Genomic DNA, 14,771 nt, shown 5'->3' on the forward strand with positions numbered 1-14,771 from the left:
AATCATGTTTTTTTTGACACTTTTGATGGTCAAAAGTGTCAAAAAAAAAAAGGTAGCTGCTTAAAAGCAAAGGAAATTTCAAGCAGCTGCCTTTTTTCTTTTTTGAGATAGTCATTCAAAAACTGATTGAATGATGGTCCTGAGTAATAACTAACAATATAGAACTGATTACTATTTTGATTAATGTTGTTTGTATTCTTTGAATGAAATCACTTCTATAGCATAATTCAGCTACAACTTTCTGATTTTCTTGATATCTTTCTGGGAACCTGAATTCCAGACTGAATTAAATTTCATTGGTGGATCAACTTCAGATATATAAATTCTGGCCACTTCAATTGTGGAAATGGCTAAACCCATGATCAATGTGGAAAAGTCCTCTTAATGTCCTTAGTTCAGAAGGAATTTTAAAACAATTATTAGTAAAAAGTATTAATGAAATATGAAAGGAAATGACAGTAATCTGAAGGTGGTCAGGTTTGACTGGAAACATTCCTTTCAATTAATTAATGAAAAATTGGCTTTCCTGAGATTAGCAATATGTATTTATTTATTTGAAATGAAATGGCAATAAGTAAAATTAGTTTTATTAAAATAAAAATTCTAATTTAATAGATATGGACCACCAATGCGACGGAAAAATATGCAGAGTTCAAAAATAATTCGAAATTCTCCTCAAGTTACCACGCATCCAGCAACAAGTAGATCTCATACTTCAGTTGAAAATCAGCATAATTCCAATGCACCTTTTCATAGTCATTATAAATCTAGTTCATCTACAAATTCTGCATCCATTCCATCAACAACCTGTACTACTAATTCGGCTTCTAAATCTCCAACTATTCCAACAAATCACTCTCAGCAGTACACTCCAAGTCGTAGCCAGCTTGATACACAGCAGTCAGAAGTTATAGAGCATAAAGTTAATGGAGGTAATTATAAATAGGCATAGAGTAATTCAAATTTTTTATTAAAAATAAAGTAAAAAGTAAATACATTTAGTTTAACACAAAAAATTACTTTTGAAGAGTTTAATTATTGGTAACTGTTATAGGCTATTGCACAACTTACATGAAAGGAATGTATTTATTTTTTATTAGAGTAATAATAAATCAATTATTAGAAGTCAGGTTAATATGATGCATTAAAGATAAAAATGACTATTCAGAAAATATGACAGAATTTCATATTAGTTTTTGTAGTCAACCTGCAATTTATGATGAAATCCTACATCCCCAAAAGAAGTGTTGTAAATGGAATACAAGTTACGTATTTGAATGAGTTATGTTCCATTCCCCGAAATATTTTCATGTATATATTATAATATTTTGATAATTAAAACTGTCTATAAGTATTTTAAATATTTTTTAACATAAATACACATTTTAATAGATAATATATACTGTAATTATTCAAAAAGCAATAGAAGTGAAATTAGAACATTTATGTTGAGTTGCAGCCTTGTGTTGTAATATTCACTGTTGGTCTCCTATGTTGAATTTGTTTGACAGTGGTGCTTGTTTGACAGTCAAAACATAGTTCTCTCAACAGTGTTTTGACATTGTTGAAAGAACTCTGCATTATTGGCATGAGTGCATTTTAGGTTTATATTAATGCCAATTTTTTGTATTGGTTTCTTTCTATTTCTAAAAGAAATGTAAATGTGATACATCTTGTAAGTCAGGAACATTAGGAATTCCTATACTTGATCTGTGTTACAGACTGTATAATTTTGATTGTTAATTTTATTTTAATAGAATCTAAATGTAGAAATTATAAAAGATAATTCAATGATTAACATTAGTATTGCATCTTCTGCACCATATTATAATCTGAGTACTTTTGAGAAGCACTATACAGGGTGTCCACTTCAACATATGTCCACAGGCAAAAGAGATCTTTCTAGGTTAGGTTATGTGCAGTAGACACAAAAATACTGGATATTATATCACTTTGACAGGCACTCATGCTGCTATCTTCAATCAGGGAAACCTGTAGAGTATGCTAGAAAGATATTTAAGTGGTGCAACCTAATGTTAAATTTACAGCATGAATCACAATTTTTTCAGCACATCTTATGGACTGACAAGGTGCTGTTTTTCAAGAATGGACTGATACACTACCAAGTTTGTTTTACTTTAAATGTCTGGTGCAGAATTTGATGTGAGCAGCTTCTTGGTTTTGTATTCATCTATGGCACCCTGATATCTGAACTTGCTAACCCTGACAGTGGACAAATGGTTTGACTTGTTATTGGCACAACTACAGCAGGTTTAGTACCAGCATAATAGGACACTGTGCTTCACTCCCAGTCAGATGTGTGCATCATTGAATCACAGATCATTTTGACACTCTGGATAAGACAGTTTAGTCTTGTTCTTTGGCCATGATGTTCTCCAGATTTGATTGATCTGGACTTTTTCTTGTTAATTACTAAAAGCATCAGTATATGATGCATATTCAGCAGCACTGCATGATATTGATGGACTGGAAAGAGAAAAGAAATGGTGACATCAGGGATGTTACTTTCTATTCATAATGCCAGGCTCAACCAATCTACATCTTTGTAGTGCCACTGAAGGCAGTTGTTTTGAACATGTTCTCTAACAAAATAAAGCTCACTTTTCTGTACAAATTTTTTCAATATTGTCTTTATCTTTTACAATCAAAGATTATTTGTATTTTATGCTAAATCATCTTAAATTGATTTCCCTTTAGTTGGAACTAGCAACTCTCATCAATGCTGGAAGATCTTTTTTTCCTGGATAGATGTTTAAGTGGACAACCTGTATAATAACTATCACATACACTGAACCAATTTACGGTGTGGTATGATTGACTAACCAGTACAAAAACAAACATTTTTGAACCCCTTCTGGGCTCTTCATCAGGTTCCTACAGCTTTAGCTTGTAAATTCGATTAATGAATGCCTTTTAAATAACTTCGTTCTTGAGTTCGAACAGTTCTTTTAAAAATTGTATGTCGCACATGTGTGACGAGTCAGCCTGCTCAGATATTAGGAGCGGCTAAAGCGTGCTGTGTATCAACTCTTGCCAGGCCATCGACAAAATCATCTCCTCTTTAAAATTTATGCGCGTGGTTTTGATAGAGGATTTAACGATGTGCATCGCCTCTAATCATTTGAGATGATCATTGGGAGGTGCCCCGAGGAGGAGAGCCCAGAAGAGGTTCAAAAACGTTTGTTTTTGTACTGGTTAGTTGATCGTACCACACCGTAAATTGGTTCAGTGTATGTGATTGTTATACAGGTGTAGTGAGTAGTAATTTTCTGTATAATAACCAAATTCATCAGATTTTCATGTCCAATTTAGATTAATTATTGTCTGTTTATTAGTTTAAAACATTTTATTCCTGTTGTTCAATCTGGGATAATTTTCTTATGAGAAATTGGAAAAATTTTATTTTTATTTGAAATATACCAATATTTTTGAAAAGTTTATGGAATTACCATAAAATATCAAAACAACTTGACCTACAGCAATTGGCAGATGGTGTGTGTACAGCTAGCAATCCAGTTGAGTTCTGTAAACGTTTATGTAATGTCTCAATTTAAGCAAATGGTAAACATCAAATTCATGTTTAAATTGGGCAAAACCACTGCAGAAATTTTGAGCCCTTCAAACAGTGTACAGTGATGTTTGAAGAAAACATTAGTTTACAAGTGCTTCACTCTGTTTAGAGTGGCCAGGAGTCACTGGATGATGAGGCACACAGTGGACAACCCTCAACATTGGAACAGAGATATGTTAGCCATAATAAGAGCAATCTTCCAATGACACCAGTCATCAGATTATGGTTGTCACTGGAATTTCCTCTGGGTTAGTAACCAATGATTTGGAAATGCACCAGGTGTGTGCAAAGTTCATTTCCCAAATGTTAACTGTTGATTAAATGGCTTCCAGAATGATAATCTAAGCTGTTTGAAACATTGACAGCAGATTTCACATTTTAGACAGAATGATAACTGTTGATGAAACTTGTCTTTGGACATGACCTAAGATGAGTTTGAGCCTTAAGAATGGAATACCCACTTCACTCTTTCCAAAGAAATCTTGACTTTTGCAATCAAAATTCAATGTCCTCTTGACAGTTTTCTTCTGAATAAGCTGTATTTTTTTTATGTATTTGATAAAAATTAAATTTATTATTCATAACTAATTGTGAAAAAAATTTGTATTTGTAAGAACAACTTTTTCAACTTTAAATGAAATTAAGATTTTAGTCACATTTTAAGAAATTTAGTTTTAGAATAACATTAAAGATATTCTATAGCAATAATCAACTCTGGATAACTATAAAGTCACTCTTTTTTGACTGATAATTATACCAATAGTAGATAATTTGAAAATTCTTAGAAATTGAAATATAACTTTTTATATGTCACATATAAAATTGCTATAAACTTTCTATTTTTATTTTTAGTGTCTGAGAAGGAGGAGCAGAAATCATATATACCTGAGAAAACTCAGACAATTGTAAAAGATATTTCATCAAACACTAGTTCTTCCATAGCTGTGAACAAACAGATAGACAAGAAAAAAGAAATTGAAAAGAAAGGAACCAACCAAAAAGGCAAGTTAATAGTTTAAATGTTAAGTATGTTTTCTAATAAATTTATTTGATGTTACATTGCATTACAAAAATTTTTTCATCAAATTAATTGTAATGCAATAATTATCCAGCTTAGTTTAAATAACATCAGTAACTTTGTTTTATACATTGGACTTCTATTTACAGTTTTTTTCTTATGTAAATGTATTAATGTAGCAACTGTGACTTCTAATTATAATACTTTGATAATATAATGACTGTTAAGTTGAAAATTTGTTTAAAATAATATCCTGCTTGTAATTTGATACATATCTGATTTTGATGTTAACTGTCTATTCAAAAATGAAATTTTATTGTCCTGCTTTCCGTAATATTTTAAAACATGTTGTCAGCTATTAGATGTCTGGAATCAAATTTGAATTTATTGTTTTGAGTGTTTCATTCAATTGGCTTGTAAGAGGCAAACATTTTTAATTCTTTAATAAATGTTGATGTACTTTAGTGAAGATGTATATGTGAATTGAATGTATAGAATGATTGTTGATTATTTAAAAGTAACTTGGTTTCCTTTAACCAGCTTTAGCTTTTGATGTAATGTGAGGATTGACTTATTTGTAAGAAAATTGGAGGAGCAAGAAACCATTTCTCATTACATCTAGGTCTAAAATTTGTTATATAGTTGGAGTATCATGCTATACAATGAACTTTATTTGCAGATAAATACTCTGAATAAAGAAAATGATTAAAATCCTCAATTAATGCATTCCAGACTAATAGGATATCATTAACTTAGTGCATGTAAAGGAATTTTAAATATATGGTTAGCAAATGATGGAATAATTTAAACTTGCGTTAACGTGAGGATATCTACAAAAAGTGTGGATAATGGTGAGTCCATTGATACACTCCTTATATTTATATATTGTATTGTTTTAGATGAAATAACTGTTGTTGCATTTGAGTCTTAAAAATTCCATGATTGCTAAAATGCTGGACATTGATGAAATAAAATTGTTTATCTGGCAAGAAGTAAAGGATATGATGTAGTAATATCTAATTTTAGAAAATGAAATTGATGAGTAATAGCATTTTGTCTAACAAATTAAATACTACAACATTTAAATCCACTTATAATGACTATAGAATTTTGTCGATACCCAGATGACTGAATTTGTTCATTAGTTTTCCTTTTAAGTATACAAAAGTGATAGTTTTGCTTACTAAAGATTAAAAAATCAAATTTAATTTGATATTTCAGTTTCTAAAACTGTTATAGATAATGCATATATATAGAATGGAAAGAAAAATATTTTGTATTAGATATTATTATTGAAATCTTTTATAAATTATTTTTAAATTTTGTTATTGATTCTTGTAAAAAAATGTTCATTTATGATGGTGAAATTCAAAGTGTTATGACAGCCACCACTAGTAAGTAATTTACATATTTTATTCTCAACTCTTTTCTGCTTTGAGAAGAATAGAAAAACAGGTGATAAAATGCTTTTAGTTGTTTTGTTCTTGATTGCATTAACAAAATTGAATGTTTGAATTCTTTTTATGTTTCTAGAGCAAATTAAGATATTGCTGCAATTAGTTAAAACAAAGATTTATTTGTATAAATCTATGTACGGGTATACCTTGAGTTACGTTGTTCTCAATTATACGTTGTTTGTCAAAAAAATATATGGAAAAATAAAAATCAAGTTTAAGTCATTTTATTCGACTTTACGTCCGTCCGCCACAACTATTGAAGTCCTAATATCACTAGAAAAGTGTTAAAAGCACATAAAATCTTTTTAAAATATGTACATTTACAATAAATGTTAATATAATCATCATAAATCCTAGAGAACAAAACATGAAAACATCTGTGTTTCTGTATTGTCCTCTTATTTAGCAGTCTTTAAATGCTCATTATTGGCATTTGCCACGGTAGTTCTAACATCTACCGTTTGGTGTCGTCGTCAGCACCACTCGATATTGGTAACTTTAATATAAATCTTTTCTACTATTGCAAAATAGTTTTAATAACTGTATTTGTTATTTAACCTTAAAAAATCATCTTATTTTATAATGTCTTAGAGAAACCACATTCACAAATAAAGAGTCTGCAATGTACAGGTAACCCCCATATAACACGGCACTTCTATAGCACGGATTCGCTCTAACACGGTTCGAGAATTAGTACCATCCCCCGTATAACACGGTACTTTTATAGCACGGATTCACTCTGACACGATTCGAGAATTGGGTAAAACCCTCTTACAACAGGAAATGTAATAAATTTTTACATACTTAAGTAATAATAGTTCACGAAAATTATTATTTTCGTGAACTATTAGTACTTAAGTATGTAAATTTTCTCTTCTCGCCTTCTGTCGATACACGTGGTCCTTCTCGAAACTTGTTTCAATGTTGCCAGATCGCGACGCTTCTGCTTCTGATGTTGCCGAATGTTTTTCCCTTATTCCATACTTGCTTTATTCTTCATAAGTGCTTAGCACCATATAAGGAAATTTATAAAGACCTTTTAACTAGAAGCAAGCAATCTAAAATTACATACATTTTGCAAAAGGTAAAGCATGGATCTGAAGATAATGCAGAAAAATGCTCAGAGGATAAGGATAACTTGCCAAAAAGAAAACGCTCTCGGTTAATTAATAGTGTTTTTAGTGATGACGAAGAAAACATTGTTTAATTTATATTAATATGTATCACTTAAAAAAATTTTAATGAAGATATTTATCTTAATTATGAAAATATACTAGCATGTTTTTTAATTTTTGGAACCTAACCCTCCTTTTCCTATTAGTTCTTTGTTTCGTATAACACAGATTTGCATAACACGGCAATTTTTTGGAACGTAACTACCGTGTTATACGGGGGTTACCTGTACTGTAAACATCACCAAATTGTAAACATGTACATTTACAAGTATATACTGTACTTACATGTATTTGTAAATTTAGATTAATTTTTTTTTCTGTACTATATTAAAAACTTAAATTTATTTGTTTGCAAGCTTAAAATAGATTCTTATTAACCATATATTATTAAAAATGCATTTATAAATAAAATACAGAACTGGGAATGGTTATTTGTGGTTTAGCCTAGTGACAAGTAAATTCAACTTATGTCGTTTTTTGACTTAAGTTGCCTCTCCTGGAACCAATTACTGACTTAAAGTGAGGTATACCTGTAATATGAAAGTAAGCAAATATTTAATACATTTTTTGATTTCTGGAATAAGTCAAAATTAGTACATAGTGTTTTTGAATTTTGCTTTGTGTTTTTGATAGGATTGTTAGAATTATGATAGAATTTGAATATTGGATTTGTATATTTTATAATAATCTTGATACATTTATATGATTTTCTCTGTCTCTTTCTCTAATTCTAAAGTAATAAAAATAATAGCTAATTGCTGAAAGACTTTAGACAAGAATAAAAATGGCAAAAGTATATTTTATTTTTGTATTTCTTTTATTTCATTTTAGTTATGTAATTTGATTTATCATTTTTCAATTATAACATTACTTTCAAAGAGTTCATTGTTATAATTCATTTCAAGTAAGGTTGAGTTTGTTTTATTTAAATTTCATTTGAAGATGTGAAAAACCAGATATGAAATCTTACAATATATTTTCAAACTTGTTCTTCTAAATATATATATTATCTACTTGTAAAAGTGTAAATTTTTTTTTGATTTTAAGGTTCATATATCAATGTATATTTACAATGAATAATACANTTAGTTTTATTAAAATAAGAAAATATAAGCTATAATCAACAAGTATAACAAATTTAAAATATACAGAATACATAAGTATATGAATTTATTTTTTCAGATTTATTATTTAATAAAAGTTGTTGATTTCCTCAATTAGCAGCTGTATGCATTATTCATATTTTTTTAACATAAACAAAGTATTTAAAGAAAATGATAATTTCAGTTTTTTAGATTTTACAAGCACCTATGTTTTATAAACCATTAAAAAAGTTCAAAAGATAGAATTGACTGAGATTGAAGACTGTTTTGTTTAGTACATGGGTCAGCAATATGGCACATTTCACTAAAACCCTCTAGAACCATAGTCATGCAAGTGCAAATATATGAGGGGTTTTAATAAGTAACGCATTTTATTTTTTTATGCAAAAGTTTTAATGCATAAGGAAAATATAAAATATACAAAATGAAATCTATGGATTAGGCTACTTCTTGACATAGGAACCATTCAAGTTCAAGCACTTGTCCCAGCAGTGTACCAGCTTGAAGATGCCTGCATTTTAGAATGCCAATTCCTGGCTACACAACCATCTGCAAACAGCTGATTTAACCTTCTCTTTGGAATGCAACCTCTCTCCAGCCAGGAGTTTCTTCAATGGACCGAACCAGTGGAAATCGCTTGGTGACAAATTGGGAATGTAAGGAGGTTGATGCAGAATTTCCCATCTGAAGGATGAAATGAGGTCATGGACTTTTGTCAAAGTATGTGGGCATTATCATGAAGAAGTCGAATTTTGCATGCTTGCAAGTGTGGTCTCTTGTCACGGATAGCTTGTCGCAGACACTTCAGGGTTTTGCAGTAACTATCAGAATTCAGTTTTTCCATAAGGGAGAAAATCTGTCAATAGAACATCCCTGCAGTCCCAAAATACGGTTACCATGACTTTCCTTGCAGACTGCTTCACCTTGAATTTTTTGGGAGGGAGAACTTGGATGCTTCTAAACCATGCTTGCTTCCTTTGTCTCTGCAATGAAATGGTGTACCCACGATTCGTCTCCCATGATGATCTGTTGAATGAAGTTGTTTCCTTCCTCTTCATATTGTTCCAAATGACTCAAGGACATTATTATTCTTGTGGCCATGTGCTCTTCCATTAGGTGTCTAAGTACCCAGCGTGTGCAAATTTTTCTGTACCCCAGCTTCTCATGCATGATATCTTAAGCCATTCCAATTGAAATGTCAAATTTTTCCAACAGCGTCTTCAAGTGAATGAGGTTTGCTTTGACTCATTTGATCAACAGCAGTGACTGTTTAAAGCAAAGCTGCACTTACTGGATGACCTGACCTGTGCTCATTAATCACACACTGATGACTATTTTTAAACATTTCACACCATTGACAGACATTTGAATAGTCCATTCAATTGTCACCGTAAACCTTCCGCATTTCCACATGAATTTGTCCACATTTCTTGCCCCCCATAGAAAATGAACAAAACTTCTCTGCTTTTGGAGCGTGGATGATGATAATGTGCATGTCATTTTCTTTCTGTTTGTAAGAAATGGATGACAGGCGGCACAAGTATTCCTATCATGCAATAATGTTGCCAAATATTCAAACTCCATTTACTATATTCACATTTTTGTGTAAACATTAAAATGTTTGTTTAAAAAAATAAAAGGCATTACTTATTGAAACACCTTTGTACATACTTATAATTTTATTTAATTTGATTTCGTGTTATTTTATGTATGTACTTTTAATTTTCATTTTTTAGTTATTACATGTATGTATAATAATTATTTTCTATAAATATACATATTTCAAAACATAATTATTTTGTTTATTTATTACAGCATTGTGATTTTTTTCAAAAATTAAACTATGTGCTCTCGATGGTTTTTAAAATTTATATTGCACCCTTAGTAACGAAAGGTTGCCAACTCCTGGTCTAGAATTTTGATTTGCTTGGATCATCAAAGAATTATTTTAACATTTTATTTTACAAATTTCTAGAAATCATTTTTACAGGTTCAGTAAATTGTTTACTTGTATCAGTGTTATGAAATCTTAAAATAGCTTAAAAACAGAAATCTAAATGGTATATGAAGAATAGTACTGAATTTTTGTGTTACATTTTAGGTTTTTTTTACAAAACAAGCCTATGAAGATATATGCAATTTTTTTATTTGTAAATCTTAGTTTTCTTATAATTAGAATAAACTTCAAAATTAAGCTGTGAAGAAATATTCTAAGAAAACATACTAAGGTTTGCAACCTTAGAATGTTTTCTTCTTGTTTTTAACATGATATGGTAGCCTTACTGATATTATAAAACTTAGATAACAAGATAAAGTCTACTTACATCTTTGTCCTATCTATTTAAAAATGTTGACACACTTTATAATGAGAACTTTGTGTTTCTTTTAGATAATGATTCCATATTGTCAAATTCAAATTCAGGCAGAGATATAATACATATGACTTGCAAAATGATTTAATTGCAGACCCATCAAATCAACTTTATTAGTTACCTCATAGTAACTAAGACAAAACATGGGAAATGGGTGCACAAACAAATTATGTTATGACTATTGTTTCCTAATTTTATATCAATATGCTATGTCACATGACTATTTCATGAATGTTGAAAAGTAATAGACTGGTTTGGATAATTGGCATTTGGATTACTGATTCTCTACTTTACCTTATATCTGTAATAATCACAATTGTTTTTTAATTGAAAAAGATATTGTCAATGAAATAAAATACTTAAGAAAACTAAAGAATATATTGATATATAAATTTATAGAATTTATAATGTAAATGAACCATTTGAAAGGAAATGATGATTATTTCTACTCATAATCTGTTCATTTTTGGAAAAATAATTGGTTTATAAAATTTTAGTTGTAAAGGAAAGTCTTATTCTGACTAATATTGATAGGAATAATGGTCTTACTAATGTCATACATATAATAGAATTAAATTGTATAGAAGACTATTTCAAAAACCAGATGGTGAAACTTCCAAATAATTGTTTGAAAGCATTATTTTTAATTTGAATGAAATTGACATCATTATTCTGGATTACATTCCCAAAATAAAATAAATTTAAAAACTAATTGGAGAAAAATGTAATTTTTAAGTTTTAACAGCACCAGTGGATATTGACTTCAACATCAGTTTTTTCTAATGCCATTCAGAATTTAATTAACCTCTCTGAGAATGGATATTTATTATGTACATTTGCTTTTAAAATTAGTAAATGTGCAGGTTGAAAAATGACTACACCCTAAAATAGGATATGAATTAACTGTGTTTATTTAATTATGATAGTTATTAAAGTAGTTCCATATTCCCATATTTTAGATGTAAAAATTTTAAAACAGTTGTATCCTTTGGAAAATGATGATTGATACTCAGTATCTCACCTGAATAATAATGTGCATTTGAACAGTTTGAACATGGACTAACTTTAGACTGTTGTAATTCACCTTAGATGTATAGATCAATTTTTATGAATTGTTTGACTTTACCAACAACTTCATGAACTGATTTCTATAAATATTACTGTATTGAACCAAAAAATTTTTTATATCCTTTTGAGAATTCAACAGAAAAAACCTTTAAAATTTTTTTCATTCATTTAATTAATTTTATTATGATTTCTTTTTGAAGTGGAAGGAAGGTAATTGGATAGTATTATGAAAAAAAAAGACTGACTCACCTGGTTAAGCAATGTTAGATTTTGAAATTTTTCACAAAATTGAATTGACAAATAAAATTACATTAAATTATGGTATTAGGTTGTTTCAATGAAATGGCTCATTTTTATTTCCAACTTTGAACATTTATTAATTTAATTTAAAACTTACATATTCAATCAAAATTGTCTCCACCAACATTAATACACTTTTCCCAATGCAATAGAAATGCATTAATGCCAATTTGATAGAAATCACAAGCCAAAAAGTCATTAAAGGTACTTTTTATTGTGCCCTCTCCTTGAAGACTTTCTTTGCCGAAAAACTGTCCAGTTGTATTAAAAAAAGTGAGTCTGTTGGCAAAAAGTTTGAAGAATAAGGTGGATGGAGAAGAATTTCACTTGAGTACTTTAATTTTTGTGACAAATAATTAAAGAACGGCAGACTTCCAAATGATGCCCCTCATCTCTCTTCTCGAGTTCATATTGTACCCATTTGTTGAGCTTCTTGACTTTTCCTAAATTGTTGAATAATGTCCAGTGTGCCCACCAGTGGCCAAGTGTTCTTCGTGCCCCGAACACTGGGAGTTCAGTCATGGGTTCGCGTCTCACTTGGATGGGCTGGCCATGTGGAACTCACAATATAAATGAGATTACATTTTTAAATTCACATATTATTATATGTACTCTTTGAATTGCAAACATACAGCACTGTTCACATGGGAAAAAGTTGAACTATAAGGCTGGGAAGTGTAAATTTTAAAAAACAGCCAATTTATTTGCAATGACCCAATATTAGAATTTTTTGTTAATAAAAATAATAATTTCCTTGTTATATTGGTTATAATATGTAAGAAAATTCAATATTATGTATGAATGCTAAAAATTGGAATTTATTTATTCTGTAAAAAGTATAAAAGCACAGATATGGTAAGTATATAATAAATAATTACTTTTTCTTCAGATTTATTAATGTTTGCCACCTTATGATTGTAATAACGTACAACTACACACCAGAGTTTACTAAATACTACGTACCTCCGTAAATTTATTCACATCGGTTAAAGGTTTCGGAGGTACGTAGTACTTATGATTGTAGTCTAAACATAATAGAATTAGTACAGATGAAGATAAAAAGTTGCATTACAGTGAAAATACGAGGGCTGTTCAAAAAGTATCGGACCTTTGGTCGGCAAAAATACATTTATTGATTTTGAGGTACAAAACCCTAATCCCCTACAAAGTAGTCTCCTTGGTAGTGTATACACTTCTCTCAGCGTTCCTGCCATTGCTGGAAACACTGTTGGAATGCATCTTTTGGAATGGCCATCAGCCAGACCGTCGCATTCCGCACGATGTCTTCTCTCGACTAAAATCGGGTTCCTTTTAGAGCCATTTTCAGCTTGGGAAATTGCCAAAAGTCACACTGAGCCATGTGGGGAAAGTACGGAGCATGACGAACCACAGGAGTGTTGTGTTTGGCGACGAAAGCCCGAATCAGATGCGCAGAATGGACGGATGCGTTATCACGATGAAGCTGCCAAGTTTTGATCAACCACAGATTCGGTCGTTTGCGTCGCACAGCATTGGAAAGACGACGAAGGACCTCCTGGTAGTACTCCTTTGCGGTGGTTTGGCCTTGTGGTGCGTACTCACGATACACCACCCCACGAGAGTCGAAAAAACTGTCAACATGACCTTGATATTGCTGCAGGCCTGCCGCGCTTTTTTTGGCCTCGAGGATCGCCCCCAAAAGCCTGCTGAATCTTGCGAATGGTTTACGCTCGGGTATCGCCAAGGTTTTTGGCAAAATTTGATGTAATATTGCTGCTCACGTTGTTCAGTCATTTTCCAACTTAGTGGAATCCGACGAGAGCTCGCTACATGACTTCACTTATAGGCCGACTGCCAACGACTGACGCTTCCTGCAGGCAGGAAAAAATTCAGGGCTGTGCATAACTGTCCCCTCCACAACTCCACCGAAAGAGGCCTCCTGCGCATCATTGGTTTACGCAGAAAAAATAAAAGTCCGATACTTTTTGAACAGACCTCGTACAGTTATCTGACATAAATTTTAATGGAATATTTGTTTGAATAATAAAGAATATTGACAAAAAATACTGATGGAAGAATACATACTATTTGAATGGCATAATTAAATGAAATTTTAAAAAAACAACCACAAAATATAATTCATGGTATTAATTTTCTGATGTTCAAAATGATTTGTTATTTTATATATCAGAAAAAGCTTGTTTATTTTAAAATTCTGATTATGATACACAGTTTAATTATAAATTTACAAAAGAACATTTGAATTGTTTTTCTATAATGATACATTATGTAATTTATTTTAAAATATATGAAAATGATTTACATATTTCACCGTACAATTGTTTGAATTTTGAAATTCATATTAATTGCTAAATATCAGTTCATATTACCATATTTCAAAATCAGTAGTGAAATTACAAAATAATGAAATGTAATGATCAGTGTTAATGAATGATTTTTTTTGATTTGACAATTACTCTGTGCTTACTTTGAAATTTTAAAATATTCTGTAATCATGCAATTAACACATCAACTAAAGCTTGTAATCCAGTTAAAATGAACTAATTTATTATGATATTCTGACTTATGAGAAATTTTCAGAAACAGGATATACCCAATTCTGGTTTTTCTATGATAGATATATTCCTATGAAAGAAACAATTATCTTTTCATGCCAAATAATTCTTACCAGATAAAAATTAAGACT

General features: G+C 30.4%; 1 protein-coding gene across 1 annotated transcript; it reads left to right on the top strand.

Annotated features, from left to right (window-relative positions):
- Positions 1-619: 619 nt before the first annotated feature.
- Positions 620-5,821, top strand: LOC111638912. Its single transcript, XM_023384683.1, has 3 exons — positions 620-932; positions 4,445-4,594; positions 5,290-5,821. The coding sequence occupies exons 1-3, from the start codon at positions 629-631 to the stop codon at positions 5,304-5,306; spliced, it is 471 nt and encodes a 156-aa protein (XP_023240451.1). The 5' UTR covers positions 620-628; the 3' UTR covers positions 5,307-5,821.
- Positions 5,822-14,771: the final 8,950 nt, after the last annotated feature.

This window comes from Centruroides sculpturatus, unplaced genomic scaffold, assembly GCF_000671375.1.
Source record: "Centruroides sculpturatus isolate CEXI.00-Female unplaced genomic scaffold, Cexi_2.0 scaffold1277, whole genome shotgun sequence".
NCBI lineage: Eukaryota > Metazoa > Arthropoda > Arachnida > Scorpiones > Buthidae > Centruroides > Centruroides sculpturatus.

Bases quoted from the DNA above. Each gene is read 5' to 3' on its own strand.
- LOC111638912 (XM_023384683.1), top strand. From the start codon at position 629: ATGCGACGGAAAAATATGCAGAGTTCAAAAATAATTCGAAATTCTCCT. The intron at 933-4,444 runs GTAATTATAAAT...TTTTATTTTTAG, and splicing joins AGAGCATAAAGTTAATGGAG to TGTCTGAGAAGGAGGAGCAG.